Source organism: Halichoerus grypus, chromosome 5, assembly GCF_964656455.1.
Source record: "Halichoerus grypus chromosome 5, mHalGry1.hap1.1, whole genome shotgun sequence".
Lineage (NCBI taxonomy): Eukaryota > Metazoa > Chordata > Mammalia > Carnivora > Phocidae > Halichoerus > Halichoerus grypus.
The window spans coordinates 167,665,007-167,680,726 of NC_135716.1; the positions used below are offsets into that span (position 1 = coordinate 167,665,007).

Consider the following 15,720-nt stretch of genomic DNA (forward strand, 5'->3'; position numbering starts at 1 on the left):
AATAAATAAAACAGTTCTGAGCACTGTCCTGGACAAAAATCTTGCTGAAGTCACTGTAGGAAGAAAGGAAAAATAATGAGATAAAGTTACCATTTTTAGGAAGCTGTCTGAAGAGATAAGAGACCCAGGACATAGGTGCAAACCCAGAGGTAGAGTCAAGTAGATTTTAAATCATAACTGAATAAATGTCCCTATATAAATGAAAGGAGTTGGTAGGATAGCATACCAAAGCTCTGTATACATTTAAAGGGAGAGGGGAGGCAGGTAGTCATGTTCTGACCTGAAGATGGGCTTTTAAATTTGGAAAACTGGGGAGAAAACACTTAAACTGAGATAAAATGCACATGCCATAAAATTCATCATTCTCAAAAGACAAATACTATATGATTTCATTCATATGTAAAATTTAAGAAACAGATGAACATAGGGGAAGGGAAGAAAAAAAATAATATAAAAACAGAGAGGGAAGCAAACCATAAAAGACTCTTAACTATAGGAAACCAACTGAGGGTTGCTGGAGGGGGGAGGTGGATGAGGGGATGGGGTGATTGGGCGATGAGCATGAAGGAGGGCACTTGATGTAATGAGCACTGTTATAAGCAACTGATGAATCACTAAATTCTACCCCTGAAACTAATAATACAGTATATGTTAACTAAATTGAATTAAAAAAAATTCATCCTCCTCAAGAGTAGTTTAGTGGTTTTTAGTATATTCACAAAGTTGTGCAAGTATCAACACTTTGGGTTTTTTTTAAGTTTTTATTTATTATTTATTTAAGTAATCTCTACACACCATGTGGGGCTCGAACTCACAACTCCGAGATCAAGAGTCGCATACTCTTCGGACTGAGCCAGCCAAGTGCCCCAATATCAACAGTATTTGAATCTGGAACATTGCATCACCCCAAAAGAAATTCCGTACCCATTAACCGTAGGACTGAAAAATTTTAAATGTCTAATTTAGGTCAGGAAGAGATGGCAAGAGATGCTCATCGAGACTCCACCCTGGTAAGAAAGTTTTAGAGATTATGTCATAAACAAAAAGGTCTGGGACTTTCATGGTCAGAAGCTGGAGCCCAAGCCGGCTCACACCTAGCCATCTGATTCGGTGATATTCCAATCCACAGCATCTGCTTTTGAAATCTGTCAACGCCAACACATTACCTGAGGGTAACTCATTCCTTTCCCCATATAGGGCAACCATGAGTGGTGTAGGGTAGACAAAAGTCAGAGACTGAGAGAAAAGAAAGAAGTTCCTTTCCCAGGACCAACCCCGTTAAGAGAAAGTCACCAGACCTGTCTGGTGAGAGAAACTGGGTCACTTCCAGAGCTGAGGGAGAGTCGCTCACCCTAGCCCAGAGTCTCTGCCTGCTTTAGAACCTTGAAAACCAACACCCTTCCAGGAGAGGAGAGGAGAAAACCGGGGACTCAGAAGGCAGCGGAGTGGTCCTGCCCGCTTCCCCTGTAGAATTAGTAGCTCTGATAAGTGCCCTTCAATTTCCAGGCCCATGGGTGTGACCAAACTTGAACTCTGGGGAACCTGATGAGGCTGAACTGAGTTCCCCCCATCTCGCCAGGTAGAGGAGTGACTACTTGATGTCAGGACAGTATCCTCAGGTGGCCCAGTAAGCATGCAGGTCAGCTTTGGCAATAAAGCTACTCCTGGGGACCGGGCCTGACAATTGTCACAGAAACGGATAAACCCTAGACTATTGATGCTGGAAGGTCTAATAATAGCTAACATGTATTAAACATGCACTGTGGACTACTTTACGAGCATTTATTTTCTCAAACTTCATAGCAACTCTTAAGGTACGGTTTTTTAAGCCCCACTTTACAAACGAAAAGCGAGGGCACAAACGAAAAGCAAAATTAAGAGCCTTGGCCACGCAGGGCTGGGGTTCAAACCCAGGCAGTTCTGACACCACAGTTTTTGTCAGACTTTCGTCCAAACCCTTTGGTACTGAAGGGGAAACTGAGACCCAGGGAAGCATAATGGCTTTTCCAAGGTCTCACAGCCAGTCGGGGACACAATCCAAGCCCAGCGGTTCAGGGCTGCCTGGATCCTGGAGGGCAGTGGGGACGCCTTGGTGGCCGGGCCGGGCCACGCCAGCAGAGCAGATGACTCAAAGGGCGGGGACTCCTTTGGCCGCGCGGCCCCGCCCCGTCCCGCTGCTCCGAGGATGCGGAGCTCTCGGGCTGGGCGAGTGGCAACCCGTCTGAGTGAAACCGGGAAAGCGCTGCCCCTGGCGCTCGGCGGGCGGCGCGGGGGAAGCACTCACTCGGGCTGCGCGTCGCGACGCCGGCGGGGCGGGGAGGGTGGAGGGAAGACGCCCCGCGCGCGTTCCGCCGCGCTCTCCCCTATTGGCCCGTCGGGCTCCGGGGGCGGTACCCTGAGCAGCTCTCTCCCGAGATTGGACGACATCGGCCTCGGGCCCGCCTCCAGCCGCGGGCTGTGAAGGCGGGAGCGAGCGAGGCGGCCGCAGGTCCCGGCGTGTCGGAGCCGGCGGCGGAGGCTGCGAGCTGGGCTGGCCTGGGCGTGTGTCCGCTCCCCGCGGCCCTTCCCACCCAGCTCGGGGCTCCTCCTCGCCTGCCCATTTCATTTCGTCCCCATGTCCGAGCGCGGGGGGCGGGGGCGTTCCCCTCTCCTCAGCTGTGGGCTTTTAATGGCGGCGTCGTGCCCCTGTCAGATTGCGCTCGCCTCCTCTCAGATTTGAGCACTTGATGGGACTCTTCCTCGCTTTCAGAACTGGCCTGCTCCCTGCCGCTCTCTACAACCTGTCCTTGCAGCACGGGCCTCGGACCTCACACCCGAGACTCCCTGCTTTCCTGTCCCCTCAGATCTGAGTTCTTCAGCCTCCCCCCTTCCGAGCAGCCTCAGAGCCGCCTTTGCGCCCTCCCGACGCTCCCGGGCCCAGACGAGTTTGTTGGGGGCCACATGGTGGAGAGCTGCGCCCGCACCCCGCAGCCTCTCACCTGGAGTCACTGGCTCCAGAGTCTTGCCCGTGGGTGCCTGAGCCAGCCCCTTGAGAGGTCAGGGCCCTAAAGCAGAAGCAGAAGTCAAGGTCTCCAAATCATAAGCCAATCCCTGTCCCATCCGTCCACCAATAACTGGAAGAGACAGGAGGAGTGTCACAGGGGAACTTTATTGAGAGGAAACAGGGTCACAGCCAGCAGACACGCATTCCCTGTCATCCTGGGTCCTCCGCGCTCGCTCTCACTCGCTCTCACTCGCTCTCAGTCTCTCACACACTCGTTTCCAGACTCTGCCACACAGCCCCGCTCTCAGCCGCAAGGGTGGGACACTCCTCAATTCCTAAGATTCAGGGGCACACGGGGGCGGGAGGGAGGCAAGAGGGGTTGGAGGTGGCCCGGTAGGCGGTGGGGTTTGGCGGAGGGGTGCAGAGAGCAGGGGTGGGGGGCTGACCGCCGGTGAGGAGCACCGGCAGCTGCAGGAAGAGCCGGCCCCCCTGGCTCTGCTGGTCCCTCTCCTCGGAGCTTTTGTGAGCGGGGGGCAGAGCGTTGGGGGAGAAGGGTCGGGGCTCCCACCCCATACTAGTCCTCTCTGCCACGGGCGGGGTGCTGGAGGGGGCCGGGCGCGGCGGGGGGGGGGGCGGCCGCGGCTCAGCTCTGGGGCTCCTCGGGAGCCTCGCCGGCCTCTTCCCCGGCGCTGTCGGCGGTCCACAGCGTCAGGTTGTCTCGCAGCAGCTGCATGATGAGGGTGCTGTCTTTGTAGGAGTCCTCGCTGAGGGTGTGCAGGTCAGCCATGGCCTCGTCGAAGGTGGTCTTGGCCAGTGAGATGGCCTCCTCGGGGCTGTTGGCGATCTCGTAGTGGAAGACAGAAAAGTTCAGGGCCAGGCCCAGGCGGATGGGGTTGGTGGGTGGCATCTCCTTCTTGCTGATGTCCATGGCCTCCTGGTAGGCCGACCTGGCTGAGTCAATGATGCGCTTCTTGTCGTCACCAGTGGCCACCTCGGCCAGGTAGCGGTAGTAGTCGCCCTTCATTTTCAGGTAGAAGACCCGACTTTCGGCATCACCGGCCTCCTTGATGAGGTGGGTGTCCAGCAGGCCCAGCACCGTGTCACACACGCCCCGGAGCTCGGTCTCCACCTTCTCCCGGTACTCTCGCACCTCGGGGCCCTTCTCTTCCGAGCTCTCTTCATTGCCCTTCTGCTCGATACTGGACAGGACCCTCCAGGCAGCCCTCTGGCCACCCACCACATTCTTGTAGGCCACTGAGAGCAAGTTCCGCTCTTCGCAGGACAGCTCCTCACCCTTTTCCACGGCGCTCTTCATGAAGGCTGCCATGTCCTCATAGCGCTCAGCCTGCTCTGCCAGCTTGGCCTTCTGGATCAGACTGGCTCTCTCCATGGCTCTGGTGACAGACAGACAGGCGGCGGGCTAGCTGGCTGCCTTGAAACCAGTGCCGGATTCTGTGCCTCTCCGGCTCTCGGCCTGCCTTTTGGCTGGATGGCCTGGCCCCAGAGAAGGGTGGGGAGGGACAGAGGGCGGGGCTGGGGCCCAGGACCTGCCTCCCTCTCCTCGTCTCCCCACACCCTTTCCGGCCCTTCCTTAAAGGTAAAAGGCTGGGATATGGGGTGAGTCATCAGGGCAGTCAGCAGGAGAAATCCGGCCGGCTGTTGGCCCCACCTGCAGACACCTTTCCAGGCTCCAGGCTGCCCCCTCTTGTTCAGGGATTCGAATACGTGAATGCCCACATAGCTGCCCCAGTTGCTCAAATCACATCCTCCTTCCTGGTGTTCTTCCAGGGGCCGAGGATGGCTTCAACCGACTGGTTGCTTCGGCCTAGCTAGAGGCCCATGAAGACAGGTGCACCCAGGAGGCTGGGGTTCTTAATCCTACCACATACATTTCCCACCTTGGTTCAGGTGAGATAATTATGTTTATGTAGGGCTGTAGTTTCCCGAGCACCTTCCCATCCATGATTGAATTTAATCCCTCCTATGTCTCTGTGAGATGGGCCAGACTGTGACTATTACTCCCACTTTAGAGATGGGAATGCCAAGGGATGAGAGGTGCTCAGGGTCACACAGCTACTAAGTCCCCTGCATCCTACTTCCTCTGGCTTCTCTTGTCAAGGCCTCTGACTTGTGAGCTCCAGGCTGTATTTAGAAGTGAGATCCAGCCTTCTTCCGGAGTCTACCTGAAATGGTTCTATCCCCTGGTCATCGCTCCCCCTCAGGGTTCCCTCTGAGTTCCCAGAATGCACAGGTGGCATTGCTCAGGGTGCCACTTAATGAGGTGTTTAACGAGCGGCCCCTGACGCTCCAGCCCAGCCTTTGTAATTAGTCACCCAGTAGGTTTGTTGGACACCTTCCCCATCACAGCACAATTTTCCCTTTCAAGTTGGTGGCCTGTTGCCACTTGTTTGAGGACCTGCCCTCTGGCTCTCCACGCCAGGTCATCTACCCACTCCGAGCCGCCTGCCATCATGTATCAGTGGGGCTCCCACAGGGTGGGGGCCCAGCTTTCCTGCCTGACTCAGCCTGCCCTCTGTCAAAGGCTGGGAAGCAGGCCACTTGGGTGCTCAGCCCAATTTGGTTCCCCAGGGGGGGACGCTAGCACCTGGGGAAAGAGACAGGACCGAGATAAAGAAGGTGGTGACACATACTATTTTGTTTTATGGGGTAGCAGTCCCAGGTGAGTGCTGCCTCCCCCAGCCTGCCTCTCAGAAATTTCTCTGTCCCTTCCCTTTGACTATGGCCCTCCCTCTGACCCCTGGCAGAGGCCTCAGAGATGGGAGACTTCTCTCTTGCCAGCCTTCTGTCCCTGTTTGCTGGGATGCTGTTCTCATTCAGCCAGGAGTTTCACCTGAAGGTGTTGGCACCATGCCCGTGAGGGTGGGTTCCTGCTTATCTGCCCCACCCCTAGCGAAAGCTCAGATGGGGCTCAGGGGTGGGGCTCCCCTCACTGGGATCCAGCCAGCTTAATCTTTGCGCCAGGGCCATCTCACAGGGCTGTCCCTCCCTGGTTCCTCTTGGTTGGTGCCTGAATACCCACCTTCCCCTCCTGGAGGGAGGCTTAGGCCAGAACGCTGAGGCCCAAAGATGAGATCTGCCTCTTTGAAGGAAATGTAGGAGCATGCCTGGGCAGATACTACAGGGTTTCCAAGGAAGCAGAAGGGATTTTAGGCTTGACATCTCTAAGGCTTTGCTCAGATGGGATCACTGACACAGAAAATGATGGAAAGGAAATACATTAAAATACTAATTTAATAGAGTGTATCTTTAGGTAGTGGGATTCCGAGTGATTTTTTTCCTTTTGATTTTCTTATTTTGTTCAATGGTAGATATGTATTATTTTTCCGTAAGAGATAGAATAGCCTAGAATCTTTGGAATCAGACTGCCTGGGTTTAATTTTTAGAAGCTGTACAGCCTTGGCCAAGTGACTTAACCTCTGTGAGCCTCTGTCTTCCTAAGCGTAAAATGGGGCTTCTTGTGAAGATTAAATGAGTTGCTGGAAAAGCCCTTAGTAGAGTGAATGGCGACTTTTATTATCACATGAAACAATCCAACCAATCTTATTATTATAATCACATACACTCAAAGCACTAACATGAGGCTGGGTTCTGTGAAATGACAAAGGGTCCCAAACCAAGCCTCAGCCGAGGACTGGACCCTGCCCTGTTGAGTGTCCCTAAGAGAGGGAAGACAGATGAATGGTCAGATGTGCTCACTCAGCACTGGCTCCTCCCTCTCCAGCTGACATTCCTCTGGCCTACGCAGGCCCGAGGCCCTCAGGGACCTTCCTTTATACTAGCCATCCAGCTCAGGCTTTCCCAAGTCCTGGGGGGAAGCTGGAGATCCCAGAGCACCAGAAACCTGGAAGGCAGGGCCTGGCAGGCCTAGGAATTTTGGAGGTGCTCTGTTTCTAGGAAGGCAGCATTCTCTTCCTATCAGTTAAGCCAGGAGACCTGGTGATGGAGACCACAAGCTCCATGCCCTCAGCACAGCCAGAAGAGAGAAGAGCGAAAGGAAGCCTCTTCACTCCTCCCCCTCCCCTGCTGAAGCTTAGGGGTGAATCTGGGAGCCAGGCTACCCTGCCTGCTCTAGCCTGTCGATCCTGACTCAGTTCCTGTCTCAGACACCTCCCTTTGCCTCCAGGCCTCCGTTTCCCAAGTCCAGGAGCCCAGGCAGGCAGGAGGCGGCAGGCCCTGGCAGGGCACGGAGTCCCACCGTCAGTCGCCTGAGTCAGCAGGACAGGAGCCGGGACTGCGGCCAAGGGGGCTTTCCTCCTCCTGCCTGCTGTCTTCCATATAGCATCCATCCCGCCAGCAGGTTCAAGAGGCAGCCAATCCTTAGCTGGTAATCACAGGCTTGTGACAGAGAAGGCAGCCACCAGTTGTTGCTATCTATCTGCACTGAGAACAGAAGACAGGACTCTGAATATAGCAGGAGGGAGTGATTAGAATCCAGGAAGAACTTCCTATGAAATTTTTTCCAGTCTTGGAATGGTCAAATTAAACAGGTGACTGGAGGAAGGTATGACACCTCTCCCCCTGGTTAGTTGTAACCAAGAGTTCAGTTATCCAGCCAAGGGCTCACCCTACTAGTTGCCTTTGGGAGGGAATATTAGATTACTTTTAAGTGACTCAGCTATCCCGTCTTTTTCTCCTCAAGGCACTGTTGTTTAGAGTATCCCACATCTCCTAGACCAGTCCAGTCTAGGATACAGTGTGCAGTTAGTGGAAAGAGATTGGAATGTCAGCCTAGGGACTGCATCCCAAATCTGTTTTAAGGCCTTTCAGGGGAAAGGGAGGGTCCCTTCCTGCCTCTGAGCCTCAGTTTCCCCATGAGTACAAGGAGGCCAGCACAGATCACCTCTAAGCCCTCTGATGGCTGTGAATAACAGCCTCTAGCTGGGTTTTCCCTCTGAGGTCCCCTCCTCCTGAAGCAGCCCTATTCATTCCTTGGGTAGTGCAGAAGGGTCAGAGGTTATGGCAGAGATTGGGTTCAAATCCTAGATTTGCTGCTTTATCAGTTGGGAGACCCTGCGCAACTCCTGTGCCTTCCTTGCGCTTCAGTTCCCTCATCTGTAAAAAAGCTGACATCACCTTTCTCATAGGTTTAGGTGAGAAAGTGGGCCTGGCCCTCGGCTAGCGCTTGCTAAATGGCTGCCATAATTATTTGTGAGCTCTTAGCATATAGTGCGTGTATCTCAGTGTGGGGCAGCAGCTGGGGGGAGGGAAGGGTCCATGAGATTGTTAACCTGGACTGCGTTCAGTTCAAGGGGTGACAGTCCCACCTTGGTGGGACTTTTCAGAGTTGAGGTCAGGTAAGGCTTGAAGGTCTCTAGCACTAAGACCAGTTCTAGAAGAGGACACTGGCTACATTTCCGGTGTCACTTCTGGCTTCACTGCGCCTCTTCTTTTAAATCTCCAGAACAGGGGCGCCTGGGTGGCTCAGTCGGTTAAGCGACGGACTCTTGGTTGCGGCTCAGGTCTGATCTCATGGATCAGAGCCCTGCGTCGGGCTCTGCGCTCAGCAGGGAGTCTGCTTTAAGATCCTCTCCCTCCGCCTCCCCTGCCACCCCGCCACTCACTCAATAAATAAATCTTTAAATCTCCGGAACGGTGCTGACCAACTAGAACAAAGCTGGCGGTGAGGGTAAGCCGGATGTTCTGCACACTCATCACAGGCCTCACCCCTGGACCCCAAGTAAAGGTGGCACCAGACAGCCAAGGATATGGCAAGAAGAGGGAAATCTTTATTTCGGTTAAAAAAGGTACAGGACGGCAGACAAGCAGCCCCCGGCCGTGGACTCAGCCTATTTCCTAGGCCCAGCCCAGTTTCCTTTAGTCTGAAGGGCTGTCAGAGCTAGCTCAGTCTCTCAGTGCCTGGGGCAAAGGGCTCAAGCATCCTCCTTGCACCTTACCTACTTGGGGTAGTGGGGACCGAGGGGCCGTGGGAACAGTGTCAAACCGGTTGTGCTTAGAACAGTCACCAAACTTGTTCAGCAGCGTCATCAACCCCCAACACCCCAGAGGCTCCTGAAGAAACCTGCTCAGCTCCACTACGGCTATGCCCGATGCTGGGAGGGGGCAGGCTGTAAGGCCAGATTCCTGCAGAGTCTTGACCCCTTACGGATCTGGGGAAGGGGACGGGAAGTGGAAAAGGGGGCAAGGTTCAGCATAGTGTTATATCATTGTGCTGACAGCTGCGTTATGGCTTTCTACACTCTGGCTGGCATGGAGTGGGGATGGGGGCAAGAGGCCAGCCCCTGCCCCCTGTGGGGGGCTCTGGAGAGTACACGTGGGGGGCAGGCTTGGGGGCAGACCCTGTAGGCACAGACGGTGGCAGACGGGCCACAGGTTAGGCAGGCGGAGGTGCCGGGTGCCTGGCGCCCCTCAGGCCACTCCTGGAGAGGCAGAGAGCAGCGGTCCTCAGGAGGTCCTTAAGCCCCCGCACACACTGGAGATCCCAGCAGGACGGCAGAGAAGGAGAAGAGACAGGGTTAGCGGGATTGGGAGGAGAGAGGAGGCCTGCAGGGCGCTGGCGGGGACAGGGCCTACCCCAGCACCTGCCTCTTCCCCACAGAAGGGCCGAGGCTTGGGCGGCAGGCAACGAAGCAGGAGAGAAAACGGGCGGGTGAGAGCTCAGCAGGGACAGAAAGCCAGGACCCAAGGGTTAGTGACTGAGGGCTCCTGCACACCAGGCCAGCAGCACTGAACCAGCAGAGCAGGCCCAAGCCGCTCGGAGCGGGTACGCCCCCCTCTCCCCAGCCTCGCCCTTCGCCTCCTGCTCCAGTGGGAGAGCTGCTCTGCGTGAAGCTACTTCCTCAGTCCAGAGCAGGGCTGGGCTCTTAGCCCTGCCCTCACGCCCCGATCCTTCTGTTTGGGGGGGAAGCCCTGGCGGCCCTACCACCGCCAGCACGCACACCACACCACACACCGGACAGATGAATGGGCTCCGTGGGGTTGGCGAGGCATGCGATGAGGATGAGACGGTGTGTGAGGGGGGCGGGCAGTGCTGGCTGACGGGGAGGTTCGGTCTTACCAGCTAACCCTCTGCAAAGAGGCCTGGTAGCTCCCCTCAGGCTGAGCAGGAGATGGCAAAATCCTGACAGGTGTCCTCCTGGGGGAGATACCAGAGAGGCGGGCCAGTGTTAGGAGTCGTCTGGCTGGGCCCTGTGCCCAGGTGGGGCTGGGGGCCAGGGAGGCTCCGGCTCACAAACTGGAACCTACTGTCTCAGAAACCTTTTCTTAGCTGGGCAGTCCCTGGGGGGTCAGAGTGGAAACACAGCAACGAGGAAGAACTTGGGAGTCTCTAAGTCCCTGAGGCAGGGGAAAGTAGAGGGGACCAAGAGGGGACAGGATGGCCTCTTCTTACATGCTCACGGGGGCCTCGCCCCCTTGCCCGGCCTCCAGCAGACAGACTCAGCCAGGAGAGGAGAACGTTAACCATATCACTGGGCTTCCTGCCTTCTGCCTCCCCAGGGAAGACCAAGTTTGGCTGAAAGAACAGAGCGCTGCCAGTTGGAACCTCAGCAAAGAAAGAGCAAACAAAAACCAAACCCAAGCAAATCAACTCTTAAAAACAAAAATTTTATTACAAGCAGGAACAAAGAATACTGGCTTAAATAAAAGGCAGGTGGGAGTCCCCTCCTCTAGCCAGCTCCCTCCCCACTTCCCAGCACCGCTGTAGCATGGCCCAGGGTCCTGCCACTAGGGCAGAGCTGCTTCTCCCAGAGGCGACCCTCTGGGACTGCCATTTCTCAGCTGCCTCTGACCCACTAGCCTCTGCAGCAAGGAAGGGCAAGATGCGAGGACTTCCTCGTCACTTTCCCAGGGCTTCAGGCCACCTGAAGGGCCAAGGAGGGGGACAGAATAATTTCCTATTTTGACAAGAAGCTATAGTTTCCAGCAGAGAAGGGACATCCTTTGAGTTTCTGGCCCAGATTTAGGCCGACCTTCACTCGCCTCTTGGACCACCCTGCTCTTTCCTCCCTTTTCTCTGGACGGAGTCTTCCAGTGGGCAGAGACTCCCCGTCCTCTAGCCACTGGCACTAGGTCGCATACTCAGAGCCCAGAGGAGGGAGTGTGGCTTGTAGAATGGCAGCCGCTCCCCCCAGCCATTACCCCATCCGCCCCGCCCAGCCTCAGCCTGTCTGGGCAGGTCCCAGGCTTCCTAATGTCCGAGGAGGAAGGAAAGGCAGGAGGACGGGGGCTGAGCTGCAGCGACAACCCAGGGGTCTCTTGTGATCCAGGCACGGGCTCCCTGTGGCCACAGCTCAGGCTGCTCCTGCTGCTGCTCGCTGACACCCGAGGGGGATGGCGGGGAGAGGGGCAGCCCAGGGGGTGTAGGGAAGTGGAAGCCAGCCTCATTCGCACAAGGGCACATGCGAACACACACACACACATACACACTCACACACACTCCCCAGCCAGAAGTTCTCTTATAAATTTATTAAAACCAACTTGCCTTCTGATAATCCTTAACCTGGCACTACACAGAGAGCAATGTGGCTGACTTTTTTTTTTCTTCTTCCATTTAAAAAATGCTACGTAGAAAAGAGGTCTATAAAATTGTGCAAAATACCCAGCATTAATAAACCCGTTTCAAGTATTGCCAGCATGAGTGTAACCCGCCCAGCCCAAGAACGGACTTGGGAGAGAGGTGGGGCGCCAGACTGGGATCCCTCAGAGAACCCTCCATGGGTAGCGAGGGGGCAAGGCCCCCACTTCCTAGTGTGCTGCCCAGGAATCATGCAGGAGCTGAGGTCTTGGGTAGCTTCCTCTGACACAGGCTGTCCCCCACCCGCCCCCACCTCTGCCCTTTCTATCTGGAACCCCAGCTCTATCCCACTGGCCAACCCCATATAAAAAACAAGAACAAAAACGGAAGAACAATGGTCATCACAAAGAGAATGAAGGAGCCCACAAACCAAAGCAGCCCACGGAGGAGGCATCCTCTCCTATAGCCTGCTGTCCAGAGCCGAATGCTCGTGGGTCCTGCTTCACCGCCAGGACCCGGGCTGAGCAGAGCCCAGCAGCTCCCCTACCTGGGAGGCATCGCACTCAGTCGGCACCCTCACTCACACAGGGCTTGCCCTGGCACAGGCAGAGACGTGGCACGGTCCCCTCGCGGCCTCGGGGGCCCTGGCCTCTCTCTCCTGTCACTCCTCCCACTGATCAGCTGGGGGGATCTAGGGCCCAAGGCTGTGGGAACTTGGGTTTGGGGAGCAGAGGGTACAGCCATGGAGGTGTGGGGAAAGCCACGCAGGGTGGGAAATAAATACGAAAGAGTCTTTGGCGGCTCTGCTTCCCGTGGGTGGAATGGGGAGGGTCCCGGCAGGTGTGGAGGGCGGCAGGTGAGTGCAGAGGGGTGGACAGGCCAGCAGGTGGCAAGTACTGAGCCCAGTTCAGGGGTGGCCTCCTACCATGCTGGCGTCGGGCTTGGCTCCGTAGGCTGGCTCATCGCTTCTGACGGGCGAGGGCAACACGGTGTCAGACTGCACAAATCCCCTTCGGTCAATCAGGCTTCCAAAACACAAGAGGGGACATGTGAGGGCCCCCGCCCGACACCGGTGATCCAGGCCGGGGGGCCGAATGGCACAGGCCATTTCCCAGCCAAGGAAAGACCCAGTCCTGGAAACCCTGAGAAAGGGGAGTTGATCTCCAGTTGGGGGCTCAAGACCCTTCCCTTCCAGAAGGGCCCGCTCTGCACTCTGGACACCTGGTTTTGGCCACCGGATTTATTCCCTGTTAATTCAAAGCAGCCCATTTTGCTGTCTGGCTGCCACAGAGCCAGGCTGCGGGGAAGGGGAAGAGCAGGACGAAAGGGCATTTGGAAATAGTGCGATGCCCACTGTCACCCCCCCCCACCCCCACGGCAAGCATGACGGGCCTATCAGGCAGGAGAAGCTGGTGGGGTGGGGGTGGACAGTGTGCGAAGTCTTGTTCCCGCAGCGTCCACTGCAATTTAACAGCTGTTCTGGCGCTCTGGCGCCCCCTGGTGTGCAGACAGAGGGGCACTTCCCAGCAGGTCTGAGCCACCAGGGCTCTCCCGCCAGGAGGGAGGATGGAGGCCCCACCCGAAGAGGCCATCAGCACCAGAAGGGCAGAGTTGCTCAAGCGTGGCCCAAACATTAACTGTGGTGATCCCTGGCGAACAAGATTACAGGTGATATCTAATACTCTTCTTAATATTTTGTACTTAATTTTTTTCTACAATGAGCATAGGTTATTAATTACACAGAATTCTTTTACGTGACAAATGCCTTGAGTACACTCTGCAGGGGATGGTGGGCAGAGGGTTTCCGTGCTGTGAGGAGAGGTCTCCTGCTTCCAGAACCTCTTTGAGAGGTGTGGACTCACAGGGCTGCCCTGCACTGGCCAGGCCAGGTCTGGGACCTCTCCCCGCTACCCCTGGCTTACCTGGGAGGTAGGGGGCCGCAGAGCACAGCACAGCAGTTGGTGATAACACTTCTATGGCTGTAGGGATTGATGGAGGCCTCACCGCCCCTCTTGCTGGACCACGAGCCTTTGATCTGCCAGCAGGAAGGAGGTCTGAGTCAGGTACCTCCCTTGCTTCCATTTTTTAGGAGGGAGGTCTAGAGGCTGGGAAAAACTGGTGAATTCTGAAACCAATTCTGGATAGACTATTGGAGGGGATGTGTCTTTAACCCGGGCTATTCAGTGAGTGTGGGGGACTGCTGGATGTGGGGGGGACCTGGCAGAGAGGAAGAAGCCCTCATCAGGACAGAAAACAGAGCCCAGCCAGAGAAGCCTCCAAAGGCAACCTTTTGGGTGCATCCTCTCTTCTCTGGCCAGCCACCTACAAGTGAAGGTCGTGCAAGGGGACGGGGCTCAGGCTGACCTGGCTGTGAACCCTGGCCCTGCCACCGACACACTGATGACCCTGGAGAGGCCACTTCTCTGAATCTCAGTCCTCATTTGAAAAACAGGGAACTCTGACACCATCAGTGGGGCATTCGATGAGATCCTGCCCGTCTCTAGATCCGCGAAGCCAGATCAAAGGCACCGGGGAGTCTAGCAAGGAAGGATACCTGCCTGACTCTAGCCCAGAGTTTTCCAAACTTACTTGGCCACCACACATCTTTTTACCTAACCCCCAGTAACACGCTGAAGAACTAGCACCCACGAAACCGCCTTGGGAGATGCTGGCTGATGTCATTTCTGCTCTGTACCAATCATCCAGCACATGATACCCCAACATGAGTGCTCAGTTTTGTTTCCCGGAATGAGAGGCTGAGGTCAAAAAATGTGTTTTCTGTTGGTCACGGGCCTCTGAGCATATGTGACGGCGGCCGAGGCACAGATGCTCTCATGTGCTTCCTTAGTGTTTGCGAGAACAGGAAGGGGAGGTCAGGTCTGGCCCACGGGCTGGGCACACAGGGGGTGCTCAAACAATGCTTGCTGGTAGAGGGCTGCAAGACGGCCTCCCGGTCCTGTCCTCGCTGTCCCCCTCGGTAAGGGAGCCCAGGGACACCCTGACAGTCTCCGAGTGCAGTGTGGTGGGGGGCACAGGAAGCTGAGCCGTGGCTTCCGGCCCCAGCCCTGGCTCTGTCCCTTTCCAGCTGTGTGACCTTGGGGCTCACTCAGCCACCAAACGGGAGAAAAGCATCCCTTTTCCTTCTGCTTCAGAGTTGGCAAAAGGACCCCAAAAGAACCCTGGAAACAGGCACACGCGGGCTAACGTAATGGCTTACGGCGCAGCACTGCCTCTCGGTTAGCGGGAAAGCCCGCGCCGGGGGCCCAGGCACACGGGGTCTTCGAAGCCTGCACTGGGTCTCCCGGGGCCAAGCCGTGAGAGCTGGAAGGCAATGTCTCCACCCATGTCACCCCAGCAGCCGAGAGTCAGGCTGCACGGTGGCCGCCCCAGGCTCCCTCAGCCCTGCCTCCTTCCCAGGACCCTGCCCAGGATCCAGCCTTACTCACATCTTCGTTAGTTGTCAGGTTGGAGGCGACGAGGTAAGTATGAAACCCTGAGAGGCCCAGGATGGACCAGATGGAGAAGAAGCAGATCACCAACTCCAGCACAGTGAGCACGGGGGTCAAGGACGCACACGGGGACAGGGCCGGGAGCCTCCCTTGAGCCTGGGAGCTTGCCACGCTCTGCCTTTCTCACCTATCCTTCCATGAGCTATTTCCTCAGAAAGGAAGGGAGTTTGTAACCTTCCTGTGGCCCACTCACCATTTCTCAGCAGGATCACCTCCTGGGCCCTAAGGAGGGCTTGGGAGCCCCTTCAAGAGCAGGATGGGTAATGGACAGTAGAGGGAAATGAGGATTCCAGGCACCCAGAACCCCATATAGGACATGGTCCAGGAAGCTTGGTGTCTTAAGGGAAGACAGGGACTGTGGGACTCCTCAGAGTTCTTGGACACCCCAGGCCCCTGCTCAGGCCACTTAGGATCAGTTCTAGCCCGGGCAGGAACAGAAGCAGCTGGTACAGCGGATTACTCTTGAGGACAAACACTGGCTCTACACCATTCCCCTCTGTTTATAGGAGGTGTGGGAACCCACCCCAGTGAAGGGGCCTTGCTCCCACCAGGGCATCCACCAGATGACAAAGGATATCTTGCTGGTGTCTCCTTCAGAGTGGAGAGGAAGTTGCTTCCCTGAGAGCCTGGGCAAGAAAAAACAGGACAGGGCACAGCTCGGAGAGTTACCACAGCCCCCTGACTTGAGCTTGCTGGCGCCCCATCCCGCTTGCCCCTGCCCCCTACCCCAACTC

The 15,720-nt window shown here is 56.1% G+C and overlaps 2 protein-coding genes across 6 annotated transcripts in view; both read right to left on the reverse strand.

The window, feature by feature from the left end:
* Positions 1 to 34: 34 nt before the first annotated feature.
* The window catches only part of ZDHHC18 (zDHHC palmitoyltransferase 18), a 34,248-nt gene continuing 18,562 nt past the window's right edge, over positions 35 to 15,720 (reverse strand). The window contains exons 5-10 of one of the 5 annotated variants that reach the window (XM_078073599.1): positions 15,564 to 15,612; positions 14,924 to 15,026; positions 13,400 to 13,512; positions 12,403 to 12,502; positions 10,020 to 10,097; positions 8,709 to 9,434 (exon numbers count right to left, since the gene is read on the reverse strand). In XM_078073599.1, the coding sequence (XP_077929725.1) occupies positions 10,056 to 10,097; positions 12,403 to 12,502; positions 13,400 to 13,512; positions 14,924 to 15,026; positions 15,564 to 15,612 (407 nt within the window). In that variant the 3' untranslated portion in view covers positions 8,709 to 9,434; positions 10,020 to 10,055. Of the gene's footprint in view, positions 54 to 6,496; positions 7,385 to 8,708; positions 9,435 to 10,019; positions 10,098 to 10,548; positions 12,503 to 13,399; positions 13,513 to 14,923; positions 15,027 to 15,563; positions 15,613 to 15,720 lie in introns of those variants that run through there. The other 4 variants (XM_078073601.1, XM_078073600.1, XM_078073598.1 and 1 more) reach the window with 4 other exon arrangements.
* Positions 3,130 to 4,482, reverse strand: SFN (stratifin). Its single transcript, XM_036116444.2, has one exon. The coding sequence runs from the start codon at positions 4,371 to 4,373 to the stop codon at positions 3,627 to 3,629; it is 747 nt and encodes a 248-aa protein (XP_035972337.1). The 5' UTR covers positions 4,374 to 4,482; the 3' UTR covers positions 3,130 to 3,626.